This window comes from Rhineura floridana, chromosome 3 (genome assembly GCF_030035675.1).
Source record: "Rhineura floridana isolate rRhiFlo1 chromosome 3, rRhiFlo1.hap2, whole genome shotgun sequence".
NCBI lineage: Eukaryota > Metazoa > Chordata > Lepidosauria > Squamata > Rhineuridae > Rhineura > Rhineura floridana.
Window position 1 is genome coordinate 45,532,222 of NC_084482.1, and position 13,988 is coordinate 45,546,209.

A 13,988-nucleotide genomic window follows, 5' to 3' on the forward strand; every position below is an offset into this window, starting at 1 on the left:
GTAAACTAGAATGTATGTTTCATTCAAACCAGGCAACGGCTTGTCCAAACCATAGTTTTTCCAGGTCGGAAGAAATGGCAAACTCTGTTTTCAACAAGAACCTAAAACTAAGGGGGGAAATCTGAATGCCTGAGGGGAAGGGGGAGTGTGTGGGCACAAGCCTCATCCACAAAGCACCAAACCATGGTTAGGCATTATGTCTAAACCAGCCTATAGAGCATAGAATATTGTCTGAGACATCCAAATTATTATTTGTTTTTCTGATCAACAATCTCAAACTTAAAAGAAAAACAGTCACAAACACTTGGTCTGAAATATTTTGATGACTCTGGGTTGTATTCAATTAAGTTCTACTCAGAGTAGACCCACTGAAATTAATGAACCTAAGTTAATCATGTCTATTAACTCCAGTGGTTCTAGCACTGAATATCACACTGTTTCCAGCACATAAGTAACTTCATTCCCTGGAATGCTTCAAAAATGTTCCAATTTTTTCTTATACAGTTGACAGGTACCCGAGAATCTTTGGTGGGTTGCCATGTTCCTCTGGGTGACATAGATAACATCAATTACATGTCCTTTGGTGCCTGAATAGCCTTGGCCTAGATCACCAGGACTTGTAACAAGTACCGCATCTGCAACCTGTTACTTTTATGTCTGGACTATCCCACTGCATGGAGGTTGGGGGAGGTGTAGACAATCTGCTCATTGTCTGTGGGGAAAATGAGCAACTTGTGTGGATGGAGAAGTACGTCAACAACAGGATTCCAAACATGACTAGTGCAACCTGTGCAGTATGATCCCATGCAGTCTGGCTATCGAGCCCCAGCGCCCTCAGGAGGATCAAGGAGGGGGGCTGGATGAGCGTCAGTGCCAGCTGCTAGGGCCAGGGGAAGAATCAGAGGGTGCTGAGACTTTTGAAGACGAGGTGGGAAGGGGGTTGTTTGACACTGTGCCAGTTCCCACGGACAGTTCTCCCGCCAAAGAAGACCGCACTCAGCTTCCAGATGCCCCTATAGAGCCGTTTGGGGATGTCTTGGCGCGTATGCACCAACTCCACCCCCCTGAGCTCCCCCCTTGGCATGTCAAGCATTTCCCCACCGCCTGAAGCCAAGTCGGCACCTATCGAGGCTGTACTGTCGGATGAGCCAGCGGAGGCACACTCCCTTTCGCCCCGCGCCAGATGCCAGGAGAAATGCTTCGGTCAGAGGGAGGGTCTTCGAAGCAGTCAGAGATTACGGGCGAAGACCTTTCCTACTTGCCTGCTCCCCCTGACCGGGGTGCTGACTCAACTTCCTTCACACGCTGCAGAGCTTACTTATGTAACCTAGTTAGAGATTGCAGTGAGCTAGCATAGTGTGCCTATGAAACGTATTGCCTTCAATGTTACTTTAATAAAACAGGAATTGATTCCATCCTCGTCTCCGTCTCGTGAGTTTTGCTCTGGGCAGGACACTGGCACAGGACAGCTGAGAGTGACCCTTCCCAACATTTCTCATTGCAGAATACAAATGTATTAAGTTCATTTTTCTTAACTGGCACTTTTTCTTCCATATGCTTTCAGTGACTTATGCAATCCCCAGGCAGTATCACATCCAGGTAACCTATTAGGCACACCAGCTTACCTTTAGCAGTACATTTGTGTCAAATGCCTTCAGACAATTCTCTGGGAATACACATTTGTTGTCTGTGGAGCACATGAGATTTTTCTTTGCACAATACTAGTGACACATAAAGCCTTATTTTCCTAATGCCATCTCTGGCTCAAGACCCAGGGATGGTATGCTAGCTCATTCTGTGTTATGAAGAGGAATGGTCTGTGTGTCTATGGGGATACCCCATTGTGCATGCTGCTGATCAATTTCCTACTTAACTATCAGAATGGGGAAGCCCCTGTACAGGTGGGCATTGACCCTACAGGGTTTTGTCCCACATGATGCTACCAACTTATGTTGTGTTAGACCTTAATCCCTTACCAAACACTGGATGGTGTTTAATATATATATTGTTAGACACAATCATACCTGGAATCACCTGATCTAGATAAACCGCTAGGAGTAAATAAAGCATGCTGTCAAGAGCCAACAGTGCAAGAGCAATAACTAGTGGAAAAGGACCATGACTTAAATTTGAGAAAGCAGTTCCTTCTTCATAATCTTCTAGATGCATCACCTGTGAACAAATATAAAAATTGTAGATGCTATGGAACACAATTACTTTATTTAAAATATTATTAAGGGAGAAAATGCAACTTTTCTAACTGACCATCAGTTAGAGCTGTAAGTTTGAAATAGAGCACACAACACACTACATTTTTGAACAAGACACTGAGCTTCAAAGTAAGCTGTTAATTACTGTTGCAGGTATAGTAAATCTCATCCTATGGCAACACATTTTCCGAGGGACATAGCAATGTCCCACAGTGATCTACAGGTTTGGGTGTAGATACATCTCAACATATACAATGACTGCAAACTTTTAACAAAATCCATGACTATAATGCAACCTTGTTTGTTGATTTGGCATGAATGCCCCTGTACCAGAAGTGATGAACCTCCAGTCCATGATACCACTTCATACAGAGCTCAGCACCATCACCAAACCATAGCCCCTGTAACCTTCCTAGCAATGATACAACAGGAGAGCAACTGGAAGACCTCTGGAGCAAGCTGGGAGTAGGGAGTAGGGAATGCAATTTTTCAGTTTTTCCCATTCCCTCGGCTTCCTCACCAAGAGACACTGCGAAGAAGGCCGGCCGGCCTGTGTCTTCTTGCTCTTCTTAGTTTTTTTTTTTTTCTTTTCAATAATTTTTATTCAGATTTTCATAAAACATACAAGACAAAATCATAAAACATTCAAAGACAAAAAACAAAATCAAAAATAGTTAAACAAAAAGAAAAAAAGAAAAAAAAAAACAAAAATAAAAAATAAAGAGTAAAATATTGACTTCCCATTTGTCAAAGATCAAATCAGTTATAAGTCTATAATATATAACAATCCTGTCTCTTAAGTCATATTATAAAATCACTTTCCTCCAGTAGTTATCTTACTTAATCATCAAATCTCATAAACATTACTTTATTCTTTCCACAAAAAGTCAAAGAGAGGTTTCAATTCTTTAAGAAATATATCTATCAATTTTTTTTTCCAGATAAGCATATCGATTAATCCATCTCATTACTAATTATGATAATCTTATTGTCATAACCATAGTCAAAATAAACATTTCAATTAATCCATCACTTCAGAATCTGTTAGGTTCAATAATTTCAGTAGCCATTGTTCTATTATCTCTATTAGTTCCATTTTCCATCTTCCATCTTCAGTAGTCTTGTTAAGTCCAGTAATTTCAATATCCAATCTTCCATTATCAGTATTCCATAATAATCTTGCTGTCAAAGCCATAGTCATATAGTAAGAGTCTGATGGGAATTACCTCTATCCCAAATATTTTCTTGCCATCCATTCTGAATAGGTTGCTGAAATACTGCTGTAAAATCATATCTCTGTTCTTTTTTTCAAAATACACTGGGTCATCTCTTAAAAGTTTTTCCATTGTCACATGGCTGCAGTTAATTCCATAGATTTTCTCTATATTGGGCTCCATCACATCATTCCAGTCCAGAAGATTATCCATGCCATTGATAACTTTATCTCTAGAATCTTCATTCATTTCTTCAGAGATAACATTGAGTTCCAAACAATAGATTTTATTTCTAAAGTCCATAGACTCCAAATCTTGTTCCTGTTCCACGTTGGTTCCAATCTCCGGGATCTCCTCTCTCACAGGGACCCCTATTCCAGTCTCCAGGGTCTCCTCTCTCACAGGGACCCCTGTTCCAATCTCCGGGGTCTCCTCTCTCACAGGGACCCCTTCCAGGGTCACCTCTCTCACAGGGACCCTTATATCTTTAATCTCCTGCTTCATTTTACTCAATTCAATTTTCGTTATCTCAATCTCATCCATTATTTTCTGAAACATAGTTATTTCCAGATTTTCAGCCACTTTCTTAATTGCCATTTTAAAAGAAAAATATAGGAAAACCACTTCTTATTTCAGCAACAATTGGGTTAATACTCCAAACTTGGTGACATCACAGTATAAACAGAGCAGACAGCCTTATCTCTCCAATAGTTAAGTAAACAAAATGCAGTTCCCAGGATCGAAACAATTAATGGCAATCGTCAAGAAACAGATTCGTCAAAATAAAATAGACCAAAAAGAGAGTAGTCTCAAAACAGTATAATATTTTTCAAAATAAAAATCTGGAATAGAAATCCCTCTTCTGTGTATATCTTTAGAATGCAAATCCAGGACAGCTTTTTGCAACAAAAACAGAGATAAGCTATTAATTAGTGCGTAGCAGAGAGAAGTTATGGCTCCCCAGTGAGATGTCAAAAAACTGATCAATCTGGCAAATCTCTTTTAAACAGCAACAATTTAAGTCAAGTAAAAGAAAAATATAGAAAGAAGGGTGCTTGCCTGTTAGTGCGTTCTCTCTTAGAAGATAAGATGAACGTTCGCTTTAACAGATAGAGCTTGCTGTTGAAAATCCGTCCCACCTTCGTCGGCTGGACCTCGTCCCATAAATTAATGAGATCTGGTCGTCCCAACAAAAATAGGCTTTGAGGTTAATCTCTTCGTTTCTCCCTACCCGGGAGAAGTTTAATCAGTCAAAAAAAAAAGAAAAAACTGACTGATATATCTGAATAAGCTTCTTTTGAGGCAGGAGCCCGTCTCAAAAGCAGGCACAGGCTAAGTCACCCTTCCCGGAAGTCCTTGCTCTTCTTAGTTTTGAGTAAGAGAAGGAAGATGAGAGGAGAGATCTGCTTGTTTTGCAGATGGAAGCATGTGTGAATATGGAAAAGTGTGTGCATATGCCCCACTCACTTGCTCTGGTCCTACTCACCCCAGCAGGTTTCAACTGAGGTAATGCAGACCCTGGCAGGAGAAAGGTTCCCAGACCCTGATATAAACCTAATGACTGATTTGTCATGGAGAAACCTTAATCACATTTTCATGGTCGTAATACAGTACACTTGGTACAAATGTTCACAGTAGAAATCTCCTTTCAGAGGGATATCTGTGTTTGTTGTTTCAGCTATAACACACTTAAGTCTTTGAAGGCTAACAATATATCAATATATATTGTGGCTCTAGTCCACACATGCACAAAATAGCTATCTGTTAATTTTAGCTGATGAGAAAAACTATGAATAATAAACAATTAACATGTTTACTGCAAGTTTAAGGCATGGCAACTGCTTGTCACATACCTTTATGCGGAGGTGAAGTTTTTAATTGTCATATCTGGTATTTTAACTACAGTGTAGTTACAATTCAAACGAATCTGCATACCAGTAACAAGCAGAGCTTGGAAAAGTTACTTTTTTGAACTACAATTCCCATCAGCCCAATCCAGTGGCTATGCTCGCTGGGGCTGATGGGAGTTGTGGTTTAAAAAAGTAACTTTTCCAAGCTCTGGTAACAAGTACATAAGGTATTTTACTAACCTGTGCAACACCAACTAAAAATGTGCACTGACACAGAGGGCTTAGAAACCACACAAATGACTTTGGAAAATCCTCCAACAGAACAATCGTCAGGCCCACAAAACCAAAAGCCAGAGTTGTCAAAAATTCAACTGTGCCAATATGTTTTGATTTTTTGAAAAGAGGAGTCAGCATAAATGCAAAGAAAACCTAAACAGAAATAGAATATTTCAGTGCACAGGAAACCTTGATTTAAAATACTGACATTATAATTTATGTAGACAAATGCTTTTTTTACTTTTGCAACCATCACAATGTATTGCTCTATTAAAACCCATTACAGACAATATAACATACCTGATGCAAGAATTCAACTGGGTTTATCACAAACAGAACTTTTTCTTAAGAGTGCTATATCCTTTGATACATTGGCTGCATTTGCATATAACATTAAACCATAATTTAGCACTATGGGCATGGAGTGACAGGAGCCAACATGAAAACTTGGGATCACATGCTTCTTCTTCTATGCATCCAAGAGGACAACTTCACCCAAGTTTGTTTCATTCTACAATTCCTGGCTTGTCATGACATGTGAAATGGTAATCATGGTTTAAAATAAGCAATGGTTAGTTAAACAAGCCACCTTCATAGCCCATGGGTTGAAGTTGGCTGTTTTTAAACTGTAAACCAGGATACCTGGTTCACAGGAATTGTGGAAAGTGAAGCTAACTCTGGCAATCCTCCTCCCAGCCCCACAGGAAGAGGAGAGGGGAGTGGATGAAGCCAGGACTTTGAGTGGACTTCTTTCTGCTCATGCACATAGCAGTGAACTATAGTTTAGCACTGTGTGCATACACAATCAATGTAACATTCATTATCTCATTTTGACCATGAGACCAGAGTGGGAATAGAAAGTAATAGGGAACACAGTATATTTTCATGACATGATGAAAAAAATAAAATCTGGCAACAATCAACAACAAGTAGAATTTGAAAATAACTTCTTCCAATTATGATTACATGTTCAGAAATAAATAATGACAAGATACAAGTTAGGTCATTACATCATTTTTGTAGTTTTTACCCCAAATGAGATTTTACACAATCAGGTTCACTGATGTGTAGAGTGATTCTACAGTGGTGCAAATAGTTCCATGCCAAGGATGGACAACACACCCAGAACAGAAAATCAGATCAGAACCCTATAAATGGCTTGAATGCTACTGCTTAGTTACATATAGTATCTTCATGTCATTAGAATAACTGGAATGTCATTCAATACCCACAGAGTACATACTGCTGCCCACCACTGATATAATTAGATCTCTGCAAGCATCAGAAAGCATTAAATGCTAGAGATCAGAAGACTTAAAACATAAAGGAACTAATAGAATAATCTGGTTCCATTAAAATCAGTGGTAATTTGCCAAGATTAACTGTGCCCTTGCCACTGAACAATTAAGAAATCTTTAAAAGCATTTGAAAAAGGATGACAGTGGATAAATAATGCAGTTAAATCTAATATTGGGGAGGGGGAGGTGTTTTGTGGTTTTTAGCCATTTGAATACATTCAACAGAAAATGAGAAATAATGTCTGCCAAAATGTATAAGCAAATGTAACTATTTGGGACCTCTTATGTGCTAGGGGTAAGGTGCCTACCACCATTCATAGCAAAGAAAAACACATCAAAAACAAATTGTTTAAGTATGCCAACAGCAAGGACTCTAAAACACAGTACTCTCATTATACTGACAATGAGTGCACACACACACACACATATATATACACACACTTACGGAGGATATTCCATATAGGAAAAAAAGAAGAAATATCACAAAGCTGCTACTTTTGGGAAAGAGCGAAGAGAATGTTGCAATGACCGACATGAGAAAGGACATGACAAATATCAGACTGGTATACAGTAGGACCCAAGAAAGCCTAGAAAAAGGAAAAACACAATGAAAGTTCATGAATTCAAAGTCATCAGTACAACTACAGATAGATTACTTTCTGTAGTCCTTTGAATGGTCAACTGTGCAGTCTCAAACATGGTTTCTGTACCTGAGAAGAGCAAGTTTAGAACTTTCTAGAGTTGTAGTTGAGGAACTGGATTTCTGTCTCTCCCCTTGGATAGAGGCATGCTCTGAGAGGCGACTACCCTCTCACTATAAAAAAAGGCACCAGCAACAGCAAGAAGGGAAGGATGTGAATCTGTGATACTACACAAATGACCACTTGAAGAACACTAATTACACATAAACAAGCTGTTTTTATTTCTTTGTGATCTCTGTGCAGTCCCCCAATTGCACAGAAACCAAGCAAATCCAAGAGAAGCCTGACCTGCCTGAACTTTTCCAAAGTCCCAAAGTCCTCCATCTGATGTTATACAGGGAAGAAGGAGACACCTCTGCAGTGCAGGAATGTGGCTATGACTGCAGTGTACTTTTAAAAGATTCTCAGTGCTAGAGAGTCCAAACAGAAGAACTCTACACCGGTGACAACTGTTTAAAGTGGCAAAGTGCAGGAATCAATGCTGTTATGGCCCCTTGTATTCCATAAAAATAAAGCCAGATATAATTGCTGAGGAAAGGGAGAATGTTAACCAGAGAGACTATGCAAAATGTCTTGGGACAGATAAAGGTTATATCATGGACATTTAGCCAATGCCCTTCTTTGGTACCACGAACTATTAGCTGTGATATAGGGTGGAACATTTTCCAAAATTGAAAATTTTCCAGTACTTTATTTTTGTGCAGAAAATTTTCCATTTTATAAGTTCATTAGTAAGAATGAATGCACACCAACTTCAAATACAATATTAGGAAAGCTTGGCAGTTTCAAAGATTTTGGCTTTCTTTACTAAATACAAGTAAAATAAACATTAGGATAGGTGTGGCTAATCTGTGGCCCTCTAGCGATTGTTGGACTCCAACTCCCATCCACCCAGCCACCATGGCCAATGGTCAGGGATGAGAGCTACAGTCCAACAACATCTAGAGGGCCCACAGGTTAGCCATCCCTGCTCTAGGGCATCATAATTTTTTTCCAATGCAAATTGAAAATTTTCTGACACAAATTACCATATGCAAATAACCCACGTTCCTAATAGGAAGAAAATCCAATTCAGAATTTTCTGGAAATCCCACATCACTGACTACTCGGAGTAAAAACTGCAGAGATGTTGATTTGTGAGGATGGCTTCCTTTTGTAAATGGTTGCAAACGTCAGATAACAGAGTGGGATGGGTGCTCCAGAAGGGTTTATGAAGTGGAAGCATGTGGAATTCAATGCTGTAATCTTACCAAATAGTGAAAATCCAATAGAAAAGCCACACTGTGAAAAAACAGTTGTAAATAATGGAGGGGTCTTCTGTGCAGGGCTACCCAGAAGTGGCTGATTTATAACACCATTGGCAGGAGAAGTAGGTCAGACATTTCCCAGATGTCTTATGAGATAATGTTATTTATCAGCCTTGCAGATTGAGGGCCTCTACCACTGTTTGGATTATGCAGGTTGAAAAGTCTTTGGAGACTCTTCAAAGTGTTATTGTTATATATTCAGTTTACATCCTGCCCTTCCTGCCAAAGGAGCCAAGGGCAGCAAACAATAAAACAACCACAAAAATAAATAGATAAATGTACAAAATCTAAACACAATCAAATATCTTCACAGCTTCCTATCTTTTGATTACATCATCAATTCAGGCACTAAATGGATCCAATCTGGGTTCAAACAAGGTTTGGGGCTGAAACTGCCTTGCTCAACTATCTATGCTAGATACTAGACAGGTAAGTAATTATGTCCCTTTTAGTTGGACCTTTCAGTGGCTTTTCATGCCATTGATGACCATTGCACCCTTCTATGCAGTCTGGCTAAGATGGGGCTTGCAGACAGCGTTTTCCAGTGTCTTCAATCTATTTGGTGAGGCGTTCCCAGAAGGTGAGGTTGGTAGTCCAGCATTCAACTCTTTGGTGACTGGCCTATGAGCTTCCTCTTGGGTTCCATTTCGACTCCTATGCTATTTGATATCTACACAAGTCACACAGAAAGGTTGACCAGAGATTTGACACCCAGCTCTATTTTTCCTTTCCATCTAAAGCCAAAGAGGCTGCGGAGGTTCTGTCATCATTGTCTGGATGCAGTGATGGTTTGAATGCAGGGAACCAAACTAGAGTTTGATCTGGACAAGACATAAGTACTGTCGGTCAACAGGAAAGCCGATCTCTCATATTGGAGGCTGGAATATTATGACATTACTGGCATTTTTATGACTGCTTTTATTCTTGTGAATTCTGTTATATTCTTGGTTTTATTAATATTGTTTTTATACTTTTAGTTTTTAGAGTTTTAAGCAGCTTTATATGAGCTTTGCCCAGAAAAGCACCACTTAAATGTTTTAAAATAGAGATAAATAAATATACAAAATAAGAGTATCTGGGGTGGATGTAAAATTCATGGTGGACAGCATTGTACTCCCTCTCAAGGACAAAGTACACAATTCCTTTGGTTGCAAATTTCAAATAATGCAGAGTGGAGGGACTTCCGGGAAGGGTGACTTCGCTTGTGCCTGCTTTTGAGACGGGCTCCCGCCTCAGAAGAAGCTTTTTCAGATATAAATCAGTCAGAACATTTTTTTTTTTTGACTGATGAAATTTCTCCCGGGCAGGGAGAAACGTAGAGATCAACCTCAAAAGCCTGCTTTTGTTGGGAGGACTGGATTTCATTAATTTATGAGAAAAGGTCCAGCCAGCAATGCCGGACGGACTTCCGAACAAGCTCTATCTGATTAATGCGACACGTTTATCTTTTCTTCAAAGAGAAAACGGACTAACAGGCAAGCACCCTTCTTTCTATCGTTTTTTTTTACTTGGTTTAAATTGTTGCAGCAAAAAGAGATTTGTCAAATGAATCAGCTTTAAAGAACTTCTGGGTGAGTTATAACTCTTCTCTGTTATTCACGAAATTAACAGCTTATCTCTGCTTCTATTGCAAAAAGCTGTCCTGGAAGTGCATTCTAAAGATATAAACAGAAGAGGGATTTCTATTCGGAGGAGAAAAAAATAAAAAATATGAACTTTGGAACATTATATTGTCTGGGACTATTCTCTTTTTGGTCTATTTTATTTTGACGAATCTGCTTCTTCACGACGCCACTAACTGTTTTGATGCTGGGAACTAAATTTGTTTTGTATTCTTGAACATAGAGAGATAAGGCAGGCTGCTCTGTTTATACTGTGATGTCATCAAGCCTGGAATATTAACCCAATTGTTGCTGAAATAAGAAGTGGTTCTTCTTTATTTTTGTTTTGTTTTGTTTTCGTGGTTTTAAAAATGGCAATCAAGAAAGTGGCTGAGAATCTGGAAGTAATTATGTTTCAGAAAATAATGGATGAGATTGAGATAACGAAACAAACCCTGCGACAGGGCAGTAAGGAGCTGAAAATTGAACTGAGCAAAATGACGCAGGAGCTTAAAGAAATAGGGGATCCTGTGAGAGAGGAGAATGAGATCAGAGATGAGAAAAGAAAAAATAAAGGGAAGATACAAGCCCTGGAGATTGGAACAAATGTGGAATTGGAAAAAGATCTGGAGTTTATGGATATTAGAAATAAAATCTACTGTTTGGAATTTAACGTTATCTCTGAAGAAATTAATGAAGATATTAGAGATAAAGTTATCAATGGCTTGGATAATTTTCTGGACTGGAATGACGTGATGGAGCTTGATATAGAGAAAATCTATGGAATTAACTGCAGCCTTGTGACAATGGAAAAACTCTCAAGAGATGAGCCAGTGCATTTTGTAAAAAAGAAGAACACAGATATGACTTTACAACAATATTTCAGCAACTTATTCAGAATCGATGGCAAGAAAATATTTGGGATAGAGGAAATTCCCATCAGACTCTTATTATATGACTATGGCTATGACAGCAATATTATTATGGAATACTGATAATGGAAGATTGGACACTGAAATTACTGGACTTAACAGGACTTTTGAAGATGGAAGATGGAATTAATATGGATAATGGAATAATGGCTATTGAAATTATTGGACCTAACAGATTTTGATGAGATGGATTAATCGATATGTTTATTTGGACTATGGTTATGACAATAAGATTATTATTATTATTAACGAGATGGATTAATCGACATGTTTATTTGGAGAAAAATTGACAGATATATTTCTTAAAGAGTTGAAACCTCTCTTTGACTTTTTGTGGAAAGAATAAAGTAATGTTTATGAGATTTGATGATTAATTAAGATAACTACTGGAGGAAAGTGATTTTATAATATAATTTAAGAGACAGGATTGTTATATATTGTAGACCTATAACTGATCTGCGACAAATGGGAAGTCAACATTTTATTTTTTTGTTTAATCATTTTTGTTTTGTTTTGTTTTTTGTCTTTGAATGTTTTATGATTTTGTTTTGTTTGTTTTATGAAAATTTGAATAAAAATTATTGTAAAAAAATAATAATGCAGAGTGGGATGAGTGTGCCAGAAGGGTTAATGAAGTGGAAACATATGGAATTCAATGTTATGTTCCTCCTGGATGCTCAGATACCTGCTGTAACCAGAAGTGCTCTTGTTCAGCTTTGGCTGGTATCACTGATGCTACACATTCCTTGGCCGCACCCATACTAGATTACTGTAACACATTCTACATTGATGTATTTTTATACTTGTGTTTATTTTTCTTTGTAAGTTGCTTTGAGGGCCTTTGGCCAAAAGGCGGGGTATAAATAAATTTAATAATAATAATAATAATAATAATAATAATAATAATAATAATAATACATGGGGGCTAACCTTGAAAAGTGTTCAAAAACTACAGCTACTATTGTAAAGAAGACTGGTTTGATCAAATGGCTCTTTGGCAATGCATTGTGGGAAAGCATCTTGTTTGGATTAAAACCCAAAGCTCAGTGCTGAGAAACAGCAAGCTCTCAAAGCTGAATGGAGTTAATAGGTGGCAGAGTGAATACACCTGTGTTATCAGCCTTGAGTCTGGTACCTCAAGGCCACCGGCCTGAGAAACTGCTCATCCATTATGGTGCAAAAACCCTGAAATATTCCATCATAAGCAAGCCGCCTGACTGGCTAACTAAATTCTAGCTGTTGCTGGGCTTCTTTTCTACAAACGTGATCTGGTGCTTTTGCAAAATGCCCCATCTTGCCTGATGCTATCCAAGACGCACATCTTTGGGGAGAGGTGAAACTATGGGGTCAATTTGCCTGTCTTCCTATGTGTGTATTAAGCTAGGTTAGGCAGACTTTGTTATTTTAGCTTGTGATTTGAACTCTCTGTATTTTGATTATTATACCTAAACTTCTGGGTGTTTGGTTTAAGGAACTTTTATGCTGCAATGTTTTGCACTTATTCTTATTTTAATAAAGCCACCTCATCTATTTCCAGTGTGTGTTCATTGCAGGGGGAACTTTAGCACTGAATCCAGCACCTTGGCCAGGAAGCCCAAGCTACTGTAAAACTGGGACTCTGGCTTGAGTCTCCAGAACAAGGAGTGCAGTTTGCTTTTGTCATTTGGAATTTCTGACAGGTCTATTTTTCTGGCATTTTGGGTTTCCCTAGACCCAAACTGGGAGACCAGGTTAAGAGGTGGTGGCAATCTGCCTACCTTATAGGGTTGGCATTTGGCTTAACTCAGCCCTGGTAAGGGAGGCACACGTGCCTGGCCGGGACCAATTGCTCTGGATTGGCTGTTGGCCCCGGGAGTTCTTTACAACTACAAAATTTCTAGTGTCCACTTTTCAGCTCACGTGACGCTGGTTTTGTTTAACTTACAGTTCATTTCCAGGCCCAATTCAAGATGCTGGTTATTAGCTAAGAGGCCCTAAGCCAGGGGTTCCCAAACTGTGGTCCACGGACCATCAATGGTCCACGAGCCTCATTCAGGTGTTCTGTGGCTTTGTGGTCTGCGGATCTGTGCTGAAGGTGGGAGATGGCACATCCATTGCACTGAATATTCATATTGATTTTTAATTGTCCTTTTTTTGCTTCTTTTATTTCTTATTTTACTATATTACAATTTGAATTCTATGGAATTACAGTTACAATTATGAAAACTGGGAGAAAATCATTAAGTGGTCCAGCAAGACTCTCGGCAATTTTTGAGTGGTCCATGGGAAAAACAAGTTTGGGAACCGCTGCCCTAAGCAGTTTGGAACAAGGTTATTTTATATCTGGTGTAAAGAGCATACCATCACAGATACAACACTTTTAACAAATAATGCACAGTGCCACAAACATGCAAACAATGCAAAGAGAAGGTCAACACAACTAAAGGATTATACCTAGATGAACACTAAGAAAGAAAGAAAATAAACCACTCCCTGACTCGAAAGTTAGAAACTTGGATTGCAGTCGCTATGCACATTTACTGGTGAGTAAGCTCCAATGAATACAGTGGGACTTACAACTGAGTGAACATGTATAGGACTGTGTTGTAAGAAACTCTGT

General features: G+C 38.8%; 1 protein-coding gene across 17 annotated transcripts in view; it reads right to left on the bottom strand.

Annotated features, from left to right (window-relative positions):
- The window catches only part of LOC133379763 (cholesterol transporter ABCA5-like), a 108,457-nt gene that overhangs the window by 63,731 nt on the left and 30,738 nt on the right, over nucleotides 1-13,988 (bottom strand). For 16 of the 17 annotated variants that reach the window (XR_009761256.1, XM_061615656.1, XM_061615657.1 and 13 more), the window contains 3 exons: nucleotides 7,294-7,435; nucleotides 5,515-5,703; nucleotides 2,025-2,172 (listed from right to left, as the gene is read on the bottom strand). Coding sequence is in view for 16 of the 17 variants with exons in the window: in XM_061615656.1 (XP_061471640.1) it covers nucleotides 2,025-2,172; nucleotides 5,515-5,703; nucleotides 7,294-7,435 (479 nt within the window). In the remaining variant the exon portion in view is untranslated. The remainder of the gene's footprint in view (nucleotides 1-2,024; nucleotides 2,173-5,514; nucleotides 5,704-7,293; nucleotides 7,436-13,988) is intronic. The other variant, XM_061615659.1, reaches the window with a different exon arrangement.